The sequence below is a fragment of the Portunus trituberculatus genome, chromosome 23, assembly GCF_017591435.1.
Source record: "Portunus trituberculatus isolate SZX2019 chromosome 23, ASM1759143v1, whole genome shotgun sequence".
Lineage (NCBI taxonomy): Eukaryota > Metazoa > Arthropoda > Malacostraca > Decapoda > Portunidae > Portunus > Portunus trituberculatus.
Window position 1 is genome coordinate 6062501 of NC_059277.1, and position 17500 is coordinate 6080000.

The 17500-nt window shown below is 43.7% G+C and overlaps 1 protein-coding gene across 6 annotated transcripts in view; it reads left to right on the top strand.

Moving 5' to 3' along the window:
* Nucleotides 1-17500, top strand: part of LOC123507691 (cAMP-specific 3',5'-cyclic phosphodiesterase-like) — a 617094-nt gene that overhangs the window by 519257 nt on the left and 80337 nt on the right. For 5 of the 6 annotated variants that reach the window (XM_045260825.1, XM_045260827.1, XM_045260822.1 and 2 more), the window contains 2 exons: nt 2773-2952; nt 4037-4096. In XM_045260825.1, coding sequence (XP_045116760.1) covers nt 2773-2952; nt 4037-4096 — 240 coding nt within the window. The remainder of the gene's footprint in view (nt 1-2772; nt 2953-4036; nt 4097-17500) is intronic. The other variant, XM_045260823.1, reaches the window with a different exon arrangement.

A 17500-nucleotide genomic window follows, 5' to 3' on the forward strand; every position in this document is an offset into this window, starting at 1 on the left:
GTGTTACGTTGGTTCTATCTCGTGATGACTTGTGCCATTGGGGAGGGGTGGAGGTGGGAGGTGGTGAGGGTGAGGGATGAGGGAAGGAGGGGAGGAGATAATGGTGGGGGCAGGGGGGTAGGAGTGTGTTGCGAGTGTGTTTCGTTGGTTCTAATCGTGTCAAGTGTCATTCTGAGCTGTGATAATTAGCGGAGTGAGTTAGACGGATCATTAATTTGTTGTTATTTTATGTTACTTTCTCTCTCTCTCTCTCTCTCTCTCTCTCTCTCTCTCTCTCTCTCTCTCTCTCTCTCTCTCCAATACCACTTACCAATATTAACATCGATTTTTTTTCTTTTTCTTTTCCTATTTCTCTCTGTCTCTCTCTCTCTGTCTCTATTTGTATGTTCGTCTCTTTATTATCATTCCCTGCTCCTCTTTTCCTCTAATTTACTTAACGTTCTCTCTCTCTCTCTCTCTCTCTCTCTCTCTCTCTCTCTCTCTCTCTCTCTCTCTCTCTCTCTGCTTTTCTCTCTTATCATCACACTTTTTTTTTCTTCTATTTTGTTCTACTCTATTTTCAGTTTGTTTTCGTTGTTTCTTCTTTTCTCTCTTTTTAGTTCTCTTCTTCTCTTTCTCTTATAGTTTAATCACAGTTTTCTTCTATTTCTCCTCCTCTCTCCTTATCTATTCAATTTTCACTTTATTCCACGTTCTTCTCTCTATAATTTTCTTCTCTTGTCTTCTCTTTCTCTTGGTGTACCGTTGAAGCATTACAGTTTTCCTTCTTTTACCTTTTCTCTTTTCTCTTCTTTTCTACCTATCTATCACTCTTTTCCCTGTTTTTCCCTCTCAGTAGTTCTCTTCTCTTCTTTCTCTCTTTCTCTTGATCTATAGCTGCATCACAGTTTTCCTCCTCCTTTTCCCTGTTCTTCTCTCACTTGTTCTCTGTCTTCTCCTCTTTTTTCTCTTTCTATTGATCTACAGTTTAATCACAGTTTTCCTCCTTCTACCTCTATCTTCATCTATTCAATCCTCACTCTTTTCCCTGTGCTTCTCTCTCCTCTTCTCTCTCTTTGTCTTGATGTACAGTTAAATCATCATAGTTTCCATCTTCTATACTTTTCCTTCTCTCCTCATCTACTCAATTCTTACTCTCTTCCCCGGTCTTCTCTTTCACCGATTCTCACAAACCATCACTGCTTTCTCTCTTCTCCGCCTCAGCGAACCTTTAATCATCACTTCCCTTCTCGCATCTACCCACTTCTTCCCGCCTTTCTTCCAGGGCAGTAGGCAGTAGGCGGGAGGCGGGAGGCGGTAGGCGGGAGGGGCTCACAAATGGTCCTAGCGGTGTGTGGCGTAGCGGTGCGGGAGGGAGCGGGAAGGGGCTGGAGTGGATGGGAGGCAAGACCAGTTATAGTGGAGGTGAATGTGGAGGTGGATGTTATAGTACCAGAACTGGGCAGGGTTGTGTGACGTAGCTGGAGGAGGAGTAGGTGTGGGAAGGTTAGGGTTAGCTAGGGTTACTGAGAGAGAGAGAGAGAGAGAGAGAGAGAGAGAGAGAGAGGGAGAGGGAGAGAGAGGGAGAGTATAACAGTATATGTCTAAAATACGAACTTACAGTAATCTGGGGGAAAAATTGGATTGGATGTAGAGAGAGAGAGAGAGAGAGAGAGAGAGAGAATAACTGTGTGTGTGTGTGTGTGTGTGTGTGTGTGTGTGTGTGTGTGTGTGTGTGTGTGTGTGTGTGTGTGTGTGTGTGTTGCAAGATGGCGTGGTTCATTGGCTCCTCATAGCATCCTCTACTCTCCTACAGCTGTGAGAGGGCGTGTGAGTGTAAGTGCAGGGGAGAGGGGAGAGGGATGAGGAGGAGCAGTATCGTATGTGGTGAGGGGAGAGGGGAGAAGGAGAGGGGAGGGGCTATTGGTCAGCTGCACCCTCTATGCATTGTGGCTGCGTGTGGTGTGGTGACCGGAGTGGGAGATGGAGTAATGATAGACAACCGGACGTGTCTTCTGTATCCGGCTCTGCAATGCGTGTGATGAGAGGCTGAATGGGGTGAAGATGAGTCGCCTCCATTATGGTATTGGATTCCATTGTTTGCGGCGGGAGTCAATGGGCGGGAAGGTGTGGGGGGCGGGGGTGTGGATAGGGAGGTCGTCTGTTTGGTCAATGGGCGGGAGGGTGTGGTGGGGGGAGGGTGGGGACAGGGAGGTTGTGAGCGTCTGTCTAGCTGAGGGCGAGAAGGCGCTCTCCTAAATAATGGTTTTGCCACCCATAAAACAGACAGTTTTCTGTCGATGGCGCTTGAAGAAAACGTAAATTCTTAGGCGGTGACTTGTGTTCCTAGGAAATGTATAGTGTTGTGTATGTAGGGTTGACCAGTGTTCGTTGTAGTTGTAAGTGCCTCATACCCTCGGAAAAACGACAAAAAGAAATCCCTAATCACATGTTTTCTTATCTATTTGTTTGGCATTTCATTAGATAAAAAAAAATTGCAAATTAACTCAACCCCTTCAGTGCTATGACGTGTTTTTCATATTCATTCTTTTCACTATTTGACGATTTTGTAAAGCTTTGGAAAATTTTGTTGGGATTAAGACAGTGAACACTGTGGCCATTAATCCTCCATAGACTTGTCGTAATGCAAAAGCGTCTTATCATAATGAAAATTCATGGTAAAAATGCGTTCCAACACTGAAGGGGTTACGATTTAGATATATTAGGCAATAAGATACTGTTACCTCATATTCAGGATACAAATATTGATGTGTGTTGTTTGTGTGTTTGCAGTTTTGACGTGGAGAATGGCACGTCCCCAGGCCGCAGCCCCCTGGACGGGACCTCCCCCTCGGCGGGGCTCGTCCTGCAGAACTTTCCCCAGCGGAGGGAAAGCTTCCTCTACCGAAGTGACTCTGACTTCGAGATGTCACCGAAGAGCATGTCTCGGAACTCCTCCATTGCTTCTGAGGGGTGAGTAGTGTGTGTGTGTGTGTGTGTGCGTGTGCGTGTGTGTACAGTGGTGGTGGTGACAACAAATGCACATGAACTAAACCTCCTGGTGTTGGTCTGCCTCACTCACTCAGGGACCTCAGTAGCATTAGAACCTTTGGCTTGGAGTGCTAGACTGTAGAGCACCATGACAGTCCAGTCCAGCCAGTCAGACACGAATCAAGCACCAAACACCAAACACCAAGCAAAGCACCAAACACCCTGGCTGGCACTGAGCAAGAGGATCAAACCTTCTCTTGTGGGATTGGAACCTTTTAAATTGCGCTGCAGAGGGTATTGATGGGATGGACTGGCGCATTGAATCTCGTGTTGAGTTTGAAGCGATGGCCTGAGCTTGGTGTTCACTTGGCGCCAGTCAGTTGCTGTGTGTGTGCTTCCTTTGTTTTCCTAAATGTTGTCACTTTATATAGAGTTGTGGGTCTTGAGTCTTGAGTGTAAGTGTATTTATAGCAGTGTGTCTAGCCAAATGCCTCCCTCTTCGTGGTTTCCTCATCAGTGTATGTATGTGTGTACGTGTGTGTGTGTATTTTCCCGGGGGGGGGGGGACGAGTGTCGGTATGTGTGCGTGTGTATGTATGTGTGTTGTGTGTATATTGTTTCGCTGTGTAAGGTGTAAGTTAGGGAGAAAACATGATGAGTGAATCTCTTGCACACTTCTATATATATTGTGACCTGACTTGGTTGTTCACTGTTTCTCATGTGTATATTTTTCTCCCTTTTTTTTCTCTTTTTTTTTATCATCACCATTCCAGTCAGTGTCTTTTCAATGGATCGGGTTCCTGGTGTATTTTTTCCTAGTTCCTCTTGACTTGAGAGAGAAAAACAATACGTAGTCACATTTTTCCAGACTTTTTTCCACTGTTTCTTGTACCAATATTTGTTCTTGACCCCCTCAACCTCCCCCCCCCTCTCTCTTTAATGTGGTGCTACTGAAACAATCTCATTTTATCTCATTTCTCACCTCCCTGTTCTCCCACTCTGCCTTCGCGCCGTCAGAGCTGCCAACTGTTCCGGTGGTGGCGCCTAACTGTGTCACTATTTGCAGGTCACGAGTTATGTTGGCCACCTTGAGCGAGTCTCGTGGGGCTAATGACGACAAGCCGATGTGAGTCTGTCCTCTCTACCTATCCTTCCTTCCCTTCTTTCTGTATTCATGCACTATTTACTACTCTTCGCTTCTCACAGCACCTATTGAGTTGCCTAACCCCCGTCCAGCCACACTAGAACCATTAACACTAAGACCATTACAATATTAGACCATTAACATTATAAAGCATGGAAAGCATTACCTCGTGGCTGGACGGAGGCTACACTGCTTGACCTGTTCCCTGATTCCTTCCTGCATTGAGCGCCCGCTGATCCTCGTAGTCAGTAGTAAGGCTCCATAAGGCTCTGCTCGTGCCTTGAGAGTCGCAGCCCGCCAGTTCTTGCCCATCTCGCATGCTGCCTGCCTGAGTAGGTAGTGGAGCCATGCAGACTATAGTTGGGGATGTCATGCTGATTTGTAGCCGTGGTTCTGTTTACATGAGGTTAAGAGTAAAGGGAAAGTGAGTAAGATTTGTCACGTGCGATCTTGTTAATGAGGATTTATTTTTTTTTTTTTTTTTTTTTTTTTTTTTGTAATGAAGCGCGAGTATTTTGTTAGCTTTACTCGTGTCACGTGCGATCTTGTTAGTGAGAAATGTTATAGCTATTTTTTTTGCTATGATTTCCTGTTTTTTGTCCCACGAAGCGCGAGTACTTTGTTAGCTGACGGTCTCTCCTTCTCTTTGACACGTGGCTAAGAGTAAGGGATGTCAGTAAATTAGTCTTGTCACGTGCGATCTTGTTAGTGAGTTTTTTCCTTTGATTTTCTTGTTCTGTTTTAGTGTTGTTTTTTTCGTCATTACTTTGTTAGCTGACGGCATCCCTTCTCTTTGTTTCTACCCAGTGGCGTCGTTAGGTCCGATCCGATCAGTAGAGGCTCTATTTTTAAGCCTAACCTTGAGTATTTTGGCCCCGACAGTGGCTACGTTGTCCCAGAACAGAGTGCAACACAGCGGAACCTGACTTGCGGGAGCTCCAGCCACACTAGACATGGCTCGTGGTCTGTTCAGTGGCTAGAAACATCCCTGGCGATCACTGCTACCTCCATTAACATTTTCTGGATAGTTTACCTTAGAGTCGCTGCCATTTCGCCGCGTGTTGCATCCTAGGCATCTCAGTATGACATAGTCCCTCTTATTTGACACGTTTTCTGATGCTCTGTTGGAGAAAACGATGAATTTTTTAAAGGCATAACTCAAATAGATTCAGCAACACACGATACCACGTAAGATACTTGAACAATGATACACAGGTTTTGTCCAAGCCGCAAACGAGTCGAGATGCTGAGTAATGGCCACAGAAAACTCCAGTAGCGGGGAAACACACAAGACTCGTTCCATTATGTACCTGTCTTGCCTTGTACACTGAGTCACAACAGCAGCAAGTCTTGTTTACAAAGGCGGTGACCTTCGCATCAGGGGGCGCCAGGAATTATTAATGCCACACAAGAAAGGAGCGCACCGTTGACTCCACAATGAAGAGATTCTCGCCACTAAGATATGCTGTGAATGCCGCGGCCAGGACCTGTGGATCAAGGGATAAGCAGCAGCGTGTTTGGTGAGGCTGCCGCGCACTTGTCACCAGATACTCAAGACAAGATGTGGGATTTGTATGCGTGTTGGAGGATTGTATCAGGTGTAAGACAATGTACTGCCGCAAGTGTTAGGAAAGGTTACACACTTGACTTGGGTTTGAATGCAAGAAAGACTCAGTAAGCGAAGGGAAGTGTAGAAAAACCAGATTAATAAGACAAAAACGTGGAATTAGAGTGCGAGGACTGTAAAAGGTGCAAGACAATCTACTGCAGCAAGTGAAGGGAAAGGTTACACACTTGACATGGATTTCAGTGCTAGAAAGACTGTATAAGCGAAGGGAAAGAGTAGAAAAACAAGATTAACAAGGGAGAACGTGGGACTGGAATGCGAGGATTATGCAAGGCAGCGATTGCAGGATAGTGTGAGGAAAGGTTACACACTTGACGTTGGTTTGAGTGCTAGAAAGACTATAAGAGTAGGAAAAGAGTAGAAAAACAAGATTAACAAAAGAAAACGTGAGAATGGAGTGCGAGGACTGTATAAGATGCAAGATAATACAGTACTAAAGTGTTACGTTTGAATGCTAGAAAGACGGAACGAGTATAAGCAAAGGAAAGGATTCAGTAGAGAAACTTTACAAGACAAAACATGAAAGAGATTGGAATACGTGATAGAGGACTGTAATAGTGCCAGACAATACTGCAGAGATGTGTTAGGAATGGTTAATCGCTCGACTGGTCCAGATTAACGAGGAAAACAATAGAAACTGAGGAGTATGTAATAATTATTGTACAAAACAGACTGAATTTGCTCTACCCTCCCGTTATGCAGTGGAGAAAGATTTAACCCCTTCAGTACTGGAACACTTTTACCTTGAGATTTGCGTATTAGACCATTTAGGAAGGGTTTATGGAGGTGAGAATATTAATAGCCAGAGTGTTCACTATTTTAATCCCCACATGAGTTTCTGAAGCTGTATAAAATTACCAAATACTTAGCAGAATGAATATGGAAACGCGTCCTGGTACTGAAGGGGATAATGCTTCTCTGATTCTGCTCTCGAGTGTTTAGAAGTGTGGAAACAAAAGAAGGTGAGAAGTCCATAACGTTAAAAGTGTCAAGTATGGAACTGTTGCATTGATAGTGTTGGGAAAGGTTACATTTCATATACTTGAGTGACCCACCAGCGATATAAGAGAGAGCGAGAGTAAAAAGACATAGAAAAGTGCTTACATATTCTGAAGTTCAATTAAAGCCTTAGTGATTTATAAACAGAACAAAGTAAAAAATAAATAAATAAATAAAGAGTAGTGACAGAAATGTTAAACGAGTGATGGAAAAAAAGGAAAAATAAAAAAAGGAGAAAGATATTACGTTCATTGCACAGTTAAAATAGAATCTGAAAGACACGAATAGTGATGAAATTAACCAAGCTCTAAAATTAAATGCCTAGAAAAAGAAAACCGTGATAAATTAATGAAATGGTGATACTGAAACACTCCGAGAAACAAGAGGGAAGGTAGATAAATGAGATAGTGAGACTGAAACGTTAAAAAAGACAGACTGTGAAATTAATAAATAGTGAGAAAAAAGCGCTCAGAAGAAGGGGAGGAGGAATTAATGATGAAAATAAACGAGACAAGAAGTATGATGAAGTAATAGGACAATGAAATGCGCATACTTAGACGAAAATTATAAAAAAGTTGATGAGATAGTGATAATAAGAGAGGCAGTGATGGTGTAAAGTTAACGAGGAGCGAGAACAAGACGCAAAGAAAATGTGAGAAATAGTGAGAGAGCAACACCAAAGAGAGCAAGAATGGTGGCAAGATAGTGACAGGTTAATTAAAGTAAGATATTAAGATCCTCGGTAAGATAAAAATGGTGATGAAAATAAAAAAGAGAATATTGTTAAAGGAAGAAGATGAAGTATAATGAAACAGTGAGATTACAACACCAAAGAGAACAAGAATAGTGGCAAAATAGTGACAGGTTATCTAAAGGGTGATATTAAGATACTCGGAAAGATGAGAAAAAAAAAAAGTGATGGAAATAATGAAATAAAGAGAATGCCATTAAAAGAGACGATAAAGTAATGAAACAGTGAGATTACAGCACCGAAAAGAGCAAGAATAGTGACGAAGTAGTGACAGGTTATATAAAAAATAGTGATAAAACTAAAGAGAGAATATAATTAAAAAAAAAAGACGATAAAGTATAATGAAACAGTGAGATTATAGCACCTGGAAGAACAAGAATAGTGAAAGGTTAATGAAGGAATGATATTAAGATGAAGGACAAGAATAGGGAGAGGTTAATTAAAAAAAAAAAAAATTTAAGACTAAGACACTAAAATCAAATGAGCTCCCGTGCACCAGTTCCCCCAGTCCCCGAGTTCACCAGTTCCCCCAGTCCCACAGCCCCAGTTCACCAGTTCCCCAGTCACCAGCCCTCCAGTCCTCTCTCCCACACTAACACAAACGTCACTCCCTCACCCCACCTCAGTCACCTCCCTCACTTCCCCCCAGCCCGCCAGTGCAGTTCGGGCCGTGTTCAGAAACGCTTCCCTCTCTCACCACGACTATTTTCAAAGGCCACAGAACTGATTAGCCGTGATCTCAAGACTGTTTCTCCTCTCTGTATCACTTCATAATTCTTCAAGGCCACAGAGATGACTAGCGAGGATCTAAAGAGTGTTTCTCCTGTCAGTAATCCATAAAAGCTCGTGTAACTTCATAATTCTTCAAGGCCAGAGAGATGATTAGCGGGGTTCTCATATCAATAATCCATAGACACCCGTGTAACAATTTTTCAGATCCACAGAGATGACTAACTGGGTTGTTAAGAGTGTTTCTCCTGTCAGTATCGTTGAAATCTTATTAATTTGTCACTAGAACGGTAAAATAATGAAGTTTTGTTAATCTGTCACTAGAACCGTAAAATATAGTAGAAATCTTGTTAATCTGTCACTAGAACGGTAATATAACGTTAAAATCTTGTTAATATCACTATAAACGTAAAATAATGTTGAAATCTCGTTAATCTGTCGGTAGAACTGTAAAATATTGTTGAAATCTTGTTAATCTATCACTAGAACCGTAAAATATAATATAAATCTTGTTGATCTGTCACTCAAACCACAGGAACACTCCAAAACTCATAAACCATATGATTTCATAATTCTAAACGCCACAGAGATTATTTGCCGGATTCTCGAGAGTGTTTCTTGTGTTAATAATGTGGAAACCTTGTTAATCTGTCACTCGAACTACAGAAACACTCAAAAAAGGCGTGTAATTTCAAGAGAAGCCTTCGAATATAGTCATGTTGAAGTGGAGTGATTCAGAAGACGGTCACCACTCACTCCCTCACTCCTTCACTATTACTTCCCCTCCCTCCCTCCACTCCAGCTTGCCCTCCCCGCTACCTCGATAACATAGACTTACGTTAGTGTTATCTTATTATTGCCATTATTAGCTAGTAGTGCATTTTTTGACCGTATGTTTATGCTATTACTATTACTACTATTATTACTTACCATCGCAATTAACATTTTTTTTAGCGTTCTTTTATTATCATTGTTGTTTCTACTATTACGTGGACGCGACAAGGTAAGTGGTAAGTTTTATTATCATTATTATTATTATTACTATTATTACTGTTATTATTATCACATGTTTGGATATTGTATGGCTTATCAATTTCAGGTTTTCCATTTCAGGTATATATGTCCCATCTTATTTCATTCTTTTTTTCTCTTTACGTTTTTTTTTTTTTTTTTTTTTTTTTAGGTTATTGATCGTGAATTTATCCGTCATTTTTTTTTTTTTTTCGAGAATCTCATTTTTTTTTTTTTTTTCCTGTTTCATTGATTTAATTTCACTTCCACCAAGTTGTTTGAATTGGAAGTTTCCTTTTTAAACCGTGTCTTGCATTCATTTCAAGTTGGTAGTGGTGATGTTGACAAGAGAGAGAGAGAGAGAGAGAGAGAGAGAGAGAGAGAGAGAGAGAGAGAGAGAGAGAGAATAGGTCTGGTATCGATTTCTCATATTTTCTTCCCATTTATCCACACCGAGGAGGAGGAAGAGGAGGAGGAGGAGAAGGGAGGAGGAGGAGGAGGAGGAGGAGGAGGAGGAGGAGGAGGAGAAAAGAAGGAAAAGGAGGAGAAAGAGGAGATATATTCTTTTCTTGTTTGTAGACGTGGCAACAACAGCAGCAGCAGCAGCAGCAGTAGTAGTAGTAGTAGTAGTAGTAGTAGTAGTAGTAGTAGTAGTAGTAATAGGAATAGTAGTAGTAACATTATCAATAGAACTAATAGATATATCACCATCACCACCACCATCACAACCATAACCATAACAATCATCATCATCAATAGTAGCAGTAGCAGCAGCAGTAGTAGTAGTAGTAGTAGTAGTAGTAGTAGTAGTAGTAGTAGACCTATTTGAGACTAATAAGCGAGCGTTTAGTCTTCCTAATATAAAGTCCGAGGCAGTCTTTGGCTCTCAGTGTGGCGAGAAGGGGCGAGGAGGGGAGCTGTGTACGAAGCCAAGAGAGAGAGAGAGAGAGAGAGAGAGAGAGAGAGAGAGAGAGAGAGAGAGATGTGCGAAGCGGGTGAGTTAGTGTATGTGTGCGTGAAAGTCTGTGTGTGTGTGTGTGTGTGTGTGTGTGTGTGTGTGTGTGTGTGTGTGTGTGTGTTGTTCTCAGAAATTGTGGGATTTACGAGTTGTTTTGTGGGTTCGTGTGTTTGTGTGTGGTTTCCTGAGAGTGTGTGAGTGTGATTAAAGGTTGTTTGTGTTTGTTGTTACTGGGGTGTGTGTGTGTGTGTGTGTGTGTGGGTGGGTGGGTGAGTGAGTGGGGTTCTAAGTTCCTACTGTTACTGTGAGAATCAGTTTGGCCTTTACAAAGTAAGAACACACACACACACACACACACACACACACACACACACACACACACACACACAGAGTAAATAAACCAAAAAAATAACAGAAAGGTTAGAAATGTGAGAAGATTATAAAGATTTAGTTGGTGCAAAAAAAAAAAAGAAGGAAAAAAGAAAAAAGAAAAATGTGTTGTAAGCTTAACAAGTTTACGCTCGCGTCAGACTGAACAGACAAAAAACAAGGAAGTTTATTTGTGAGGATGAGGAAGAGACTGTTGCCGCGAAAGTGGGAGCGAGATGCTGGGATGTTAATTATAATGTCATAATATACGTAACGGAGAGAGAGAGAAAGTGTGTTAGGGAAGTGAAGTAAGAGTTCGAAGCTGAGATATTAATTATACTGCCATAATTTAGTATAAAGAGTGTTTGGAGAGTAAAAATGAGAGTTTTAAGCAAAGAATTAATTATACTGCCATAATTCACGTAAAAAAGAGTGAGGGAATATGTTAGGGAAGTAAAAATGAGAGTTTGGAGCTAAAATATTAATGAATGTTAAAAGGATATATACTTAATGGAATAAGGAAGTGTGTTGAGTGTTTTCATGGGATCTATTGTTGTAAAAATGAGAATTAGAGGTTTAGGAAGTTAATGATAATCTTAAAACACACATGAGTTTAAGAGAGGTTTCAAGACCTTTATATCTTTCTTTTGGCCAACTCTCTCGGACGTACAAGGGACTGGCATCTAAGTGGACCTTTTTTTTCGTTTTATATTGCCCCTCGGTCAGTTTTTCCCTCTTGCATAAAAAAAGTTAATTTGAAAGTATATGAAAACTTAAAGAAAAGCGTGAAATTGTAAAGGAATCATGAATTTGTCGCTGATTAGATTGTCAGAGTAAATTTAATCTGGAAACACAATAAAAGAGTTAAGTTAATTTGAAAGTATACATGAGGCAAGAATAACGATAAGATAAAGAGAGAGAGTTGAGTTAAAGATCTATTAACCCCTTCAGTACTGAGACACATTTCTACCTTGATTTTTGTGCATGAATAGGTCATTTTATTAACATTAGGAAGGGTCTATGAAGGTCAGAAAGATCAATGGCCAGAGTCTTTATTATTCCAATCCCCATACAAGTTTCTGATGTACAAAATTACCAAATAGTAAACAGAAGGAATATGAAAACACGTCCTCGTACTGAAAAGATGAGAGAGAGATGCTGGGATGTTAATTATAATGTCATAATATACGTACCCTTCAATATTGAGACGCATTTTTTTTACCATGAGACTTGTGTATAAATAGACCATTTTATTAACATTAGGAAAGGTCTATGGAGATCAAAACATTAATGACAGGAGTATTTACTATTCTGATCCCCACATAAGTTTCTGAAGCTTAATATAATCACCAAGTAGAAAGTAAAATGAATATGGAAACCCGTCCTGGTACTAAAGAGATTAAATCCTTCAATACTGAGACACATTTTTGCCACAAGATTTTGTATTAATAGACCGTTTTATTAATCTTTTGACCTCCATAGACCCTTCCTGAAGATTAATACCCGGAATCTTGTTATTCTAATCTCCACATAAGTTTCTGAAGTTGTACAAAATCACCAAATACTCACCAGAATGAATATGGAAACTCGTCCTGCTACCAAAGAAATTAAACCTTCTAATACTGAGACGCATTTTTACCATTAAATTTGTGTACGATTATGCCATTTTATTGATACTAGGAAGGGTGAATGGGGGACAAAAGATTAATGTCAAGACTCCTTACTATTCTAATCTCAACATGAATTTCTGAAGCTGTACAGAATCACCAAAATAGTAACCAGAATGAATATGGAAACGCGTCCTGGTACTGAAGAGATAGAGAGTTAGTTAGTGTGGGGAAATGTGTGTGTGTGTGTGTGTGTGTGTGTGTGTGTGTGTGTGTGTGTGTGTGTGTGTGTGGCAGTCCTGTATGAGGTGAACGCCAATATGAAAGTGAGTGTCGGGCGCGGAGGAAGTCAGCTCTAAATGTGAAAATATGCAAGTAAAAAGTAAGGAAGTGTGCAAAGAGCTGGAGTTGTGAGGCGTTTGTCTTGGCTGAGGGAACAACGAACGAGGACATTCTGCTTTTTTTTTTTTCCTTGTTTTCCTCTCCTGCAGGCACTTCATAAACACGTCTTGTCTGTGTCAGAACTACGAAGAAAACTAAGATGATCGTAAAGAAAGTAACACATCATAAACACGTCTTGCCAGTGTCTAAACGATGAAGAAAACTAAAATCATAAAAAAAAAAATAGTTAAGGGTATTCATCGATCTAACACATTATAAACAAGTCCTGCCACTACCTAAATATCTGTCAATCAAACGCATCATAAACACGTCTCGCCTGTGTCTAAACTCCTAAAAAAATATTAAAAAATCGTGAAAGAATGACTAACAAGGGAATTTATCGATCTAACGCATCATAAACACGTCTTGCCAGTGTCCAAACTACTGAACACTGAAGAGATTGTGAAAGAATAACTAACTAGGGTATTTATCAAGCAAGCACACCATAAACACGTCTTGCCATTGCTTAACCCCTTCAGTACCATGACGTGTTTTTATATTCCTTCTGCTTACTATTTGATGACTTTATACAGCTTCAGAAACTAGTGTGAGGGATTAAAGTAGTCAAGACTCAGGCCATTAATCTTCTGACCTCCATATACTCTTCCTAATGCAAATGAAATCATGAAATCACACCCAAAACTAAGGTAAAACTGCGTCCCAATACTGAAGGGGCTAATGTCTTCACTACCATGACGTGCTTTCATATTTATTTGGTGACTATAGAGCATCAAGAACTCATGTGGGAGATTAAAATTGGGAAGACGATGGCCATTAATCTTCTGACCTCTAGAGACCCATCCTAATGTAAATTAAATGTTCTAATCACACCTAAAATTCAAAGTGAAAATGTATCCCAGTATTAAATGGGTTAATCTCTTCAGTACCATGACGTGTTTTCATATTTATTCAGATTAATATTTGGTGGTTTTATACAGCTTCAGAAACTCATTTGGGGACTGAAATAGTAAAGACGGTGGCCATTAACCTTCTGATCTCTAGACACCCATCCTAATTGTCTACTCACACCCAAAACTCAAGGTAAAAATGTGCCCCACTACTGAAGGGGTTATTAAGGAGGGTATATATCGATCAAACACATCATAAACACGTCTCGTCTATGTATGAACTACTAAGAATACTGAAATACTGGTAAGTAAATTGATAACAAGAGTATTTATCAAGCAGGGGCATCAGAAAGAAGAGGAATTAATGTCATCTTTGTTCCTCGTTTTCTATCACACGGAGTTTATCTGTGTTTGATCTTTTTAACTCCTTCAGTGTCAAGGAAGTGTGTGTGTGTGTGTGTGTGTGTGTGTGTGTGTGTGTGTGTGTGTGTGTGTGTGTGTGTGTGTGTGTGTGTGTGTTACAGTGGACCGAATATCAATGAAGGAATAAAAAAAACTTCAATAATTCACAAATACAACAGAAAATAAAACAAAAACAACGAGAAACAATAGAAAAAACGGTTGATAAGGACAAGAAAAAGAGGACGAAGACGAAAAAGACGAAAAAAAATGAAGGAAAAAAGCAAAAAAAAAAAAAGAAATAAAAAAAGAAAACGAAGAACAACCAATAAGGAGTCAACCAAGCTATCACAATGCAAGGAGTAACGTGTGAGTCAGTGTACGTGTCCCAGGAGTGAGTCAGGCTGGGACATCACTGACTGGGCGCCTGACAGAGTGACGTCACCTGAATTTTTTTAACCGCCACTACCACCACCACCACCACCACCACAGCAGCAGCAGCCTCGTACGTAGGAATGTCAGAGTAGTGAGTGTCGCCAGGGGAGCGTAACGTGTCCCGTGCACTGATTGGCTCATGTGACAGCGAAGAAGGGGATGAGGATGGCCGCTATTGGTCGTGCAGAGAGGGTGTGCTTCTGACGCCATTCCCTCCTCACGTGCACGCCTTATATACAGTGTTTCGTAACTAGTGCACGTAGAGACAGAGATTGAGAGGGAGAGAGGGAGAAGGACGTGGGTTAAAGTATCTAGGAAAGGAAGTACATCAAAACATCCTTAGAACACTCCAATATATCCTTTATATACAGTAATTCGTAACTATTGCACACACCAAAACACTTCAAAACACACCAACACACCAAAACACTCTAAAACACTTCAAAACACTCCAAAGTACACCAAAACACTCTAAAACACTTCAAAACACACCAGAGCACACCAAAATACTCCAAAAACATCCTTAAAACACACCAAAACACACTAAAACTCTACAAAACACACCAAAACATTCCAAAACATCCTTAAAACAAACCGAATCACACCAAAACATTCCAAAACATCCTTAAAACACCCCAAAGCACTTCAAAGCAACCTTAAACACTCCAAAACATCTTTATATACTGACGTAACTATTGTGGGTAGAGAGAGAGAGAGAGAGAGAGAGGGCTAGGAACAGGGTTAAGAGCATCTAGGAGAGGAATTAAGGTACATTATTATTGCATCTCGTGTTTTAGTGAGTGGAAATATGAGTTTAATTAAAGCTTGGGTTGGAAAGTTAAGGGATTGGTTAAGGGAGGGTGTGAGGGCGGCTGGCTGGCGGGAGGGCGTGAGATGCGGTGGGCGTGGAGAGGTAAGTGGAGAAGAGGAAGGTAGATAGAGGCGTTCACATGCATACAGGGAGGCAGTATGTGGCGCTGGGTGGGGTGGGGAGGGGAGGAGTGGGGAAGGTTGTCAGAGTCAAGCATAAGTTCCTTGTATCCTCGTGAGCGTTTCCTGTTCCGCTCTCTCTCTCTCTCTCTCTCTCTCTCTCTCTCTCTCTCTCTCTCTCTCTCTCTCTCTCTCTCTCTCTCTCTCTCTCTCTCTCTCTCTCTCTCTCTCTCTCTCTCTCTCTCTCTCTCTCTCTCTCTCTCTCTCTCTCTCTCTCTCTCTCTCTCTCTCTCTCTCTCTCTCTCTCTCTCTCTCTCTCTCTCTCTCTCTCTCTCTCTCTCTCTCTCTCTCTCTCTCTCTCTCTCTCTCTCTCTCTCTCTCTCTCTCTCTCTCTCTCTCTCTCTCTCTCTCTCTCTCTCTACTTCACTTGGTTTTCTCGGGGCTCAAACTCCCCACCTCAACAATAACAAAAGCACCAGTACCAGCAGCAGTAGTGGCGGCGGCGGCGGTGGAGGTGAGGCGGCGGCGGCATCTCTGCTATGCGTTTATATTTAGTCATTCGTCACCGGTACGCGTTATCGCTCCCCTTCATTCTTGTCCCCTTCTCTACTTACCTTCCTTCCTTCCTGGCGTTCCTTGCTAACTCTTCCTTCCTTCCTCCCTCCCCTCCCTCTCTCCCTCCCATGTGCCGCCTCCCATTCCCCAACCAGAGTGACCGGGCGCGAGTGGCAGCATCACGCGAGCTGTTTCGCGTCGTGATCGATTACCGCGCGGAGTAACAAGGTCGAGGAACTTGAACCCGCCACACTGCGCCACCCTCACTCAGCCTGACCCTGGCGCGAGGAGCATGACTGACTGACTGGCTGCCTGACTTACAAACTAGCCAGGACAGACTGTGCTCGTGTGGTGTGTTCTGCCGTCGAGTGCCGAGTGGCGCTTAGCGAGACGAGGGAAAGGCGCAGACTGGTGGAGGTGTGGATTTCTTGTTATGTTGGAGGAATACATTAGGTGAGCCGCCAGGCCTGAGGCGGCGAGCTGGCGTTACGCTGTGGCCACCAGTCCTCGCCTCCGCCCCCGCGCATCTCTGTCGCGGCATCGCTTCCTCAGTCGGGTGTGAGAACCCACAGAGTCCGGGTCTGCGTGTTACGCGTATCAAGGTCGTGGCGGCGGCGGCGGGAGCGTCCTGCGAGGGGGACACGTGGCGCAGGAGGTCCGGCTGAAAGCTGCGGGCACCGAAGCAGCGGCAGCCACCCTCGCCCCACGCGGGCAATGCGGCGCCGAGAATAGTGTTTGCGTGATAGCGAGAGGCTGTGACGTGCACGGGTACTGGTGGTGCCAGGAGCCAGCCAGCGGGGCCGCCGGCCCTCACAACAACCACAACCACCGGCCCAGCACAACACGCCGCCAGTGGCCCGCCCGCACGCCCTCACACACCAGCCCATATTGATCCCAGACTAACATTGTCGACAACGTGATGACCGCTACGACCACCGGCCGAGGCCCACCACCGCCGCCGCGATGGGTCGTATCCGAGTGAGGGACAGCAACACCCACTCCTGCCACTGAAGGCACGCTCGACCCGCCCTGCGAGGTGCGCACCGCGTCACACGTGGCTGCGCCGAGTGTTGTGTCGCCTACGTGCTCCTCCCAACTCCACCGCCTCACCTTCACTCCTGCTCCTCCTCCTCCTTCTCCTCCACCTCCTCCTCCTCCTCCTCCTCCTCTTCCTCTTCCTCTTCCTCCTCCCCCTCCTCCTCCTCCTCCGTGTCGCCCGGCCGTGGGTGTGGCCGGCTGCCAAGTGTGTGCGGTGGCCCCGTTGGCCGGGGAGCAGCCCCCCAATCGTGGCGCAGAGACTGGTCATCCTGGAGGAGCCCCCAGGGTCCCCGGGGGCCACCGGGGCTGCGGCCTCGTGCTCCTGGAAGGTGTCCCGCACCACGTCCCGCGAGATGCAGCAGCGGGTGGTGACGGGCCGCGCTGAGGCGGTACAGTTCCACCTGGGCAGCAGCACGCCGCCAGGGAACGCCGCTAACTTGCCCCGCCTCCCGGGCCTTCCCTCCCTGCCGACACTCCCGGCACTCCCTGGGGACGCAGTGCGGGCGCCGCGGCGCGTCGCACAAAGGCCTGACGGAAGTTTCGTGCCGCAGCGAAGCTTCTCCTTCAGGGAACGCTCAGACTCGCTGGGCGGAGCGAGCGCCTTGCGGCCCCACGAGCCTGCCTCCCCCGCCCACCACCTCTCCATGGACCTGGAGGTGCCCGAGGCGGCGCGCCAACAGTCCCTGGCA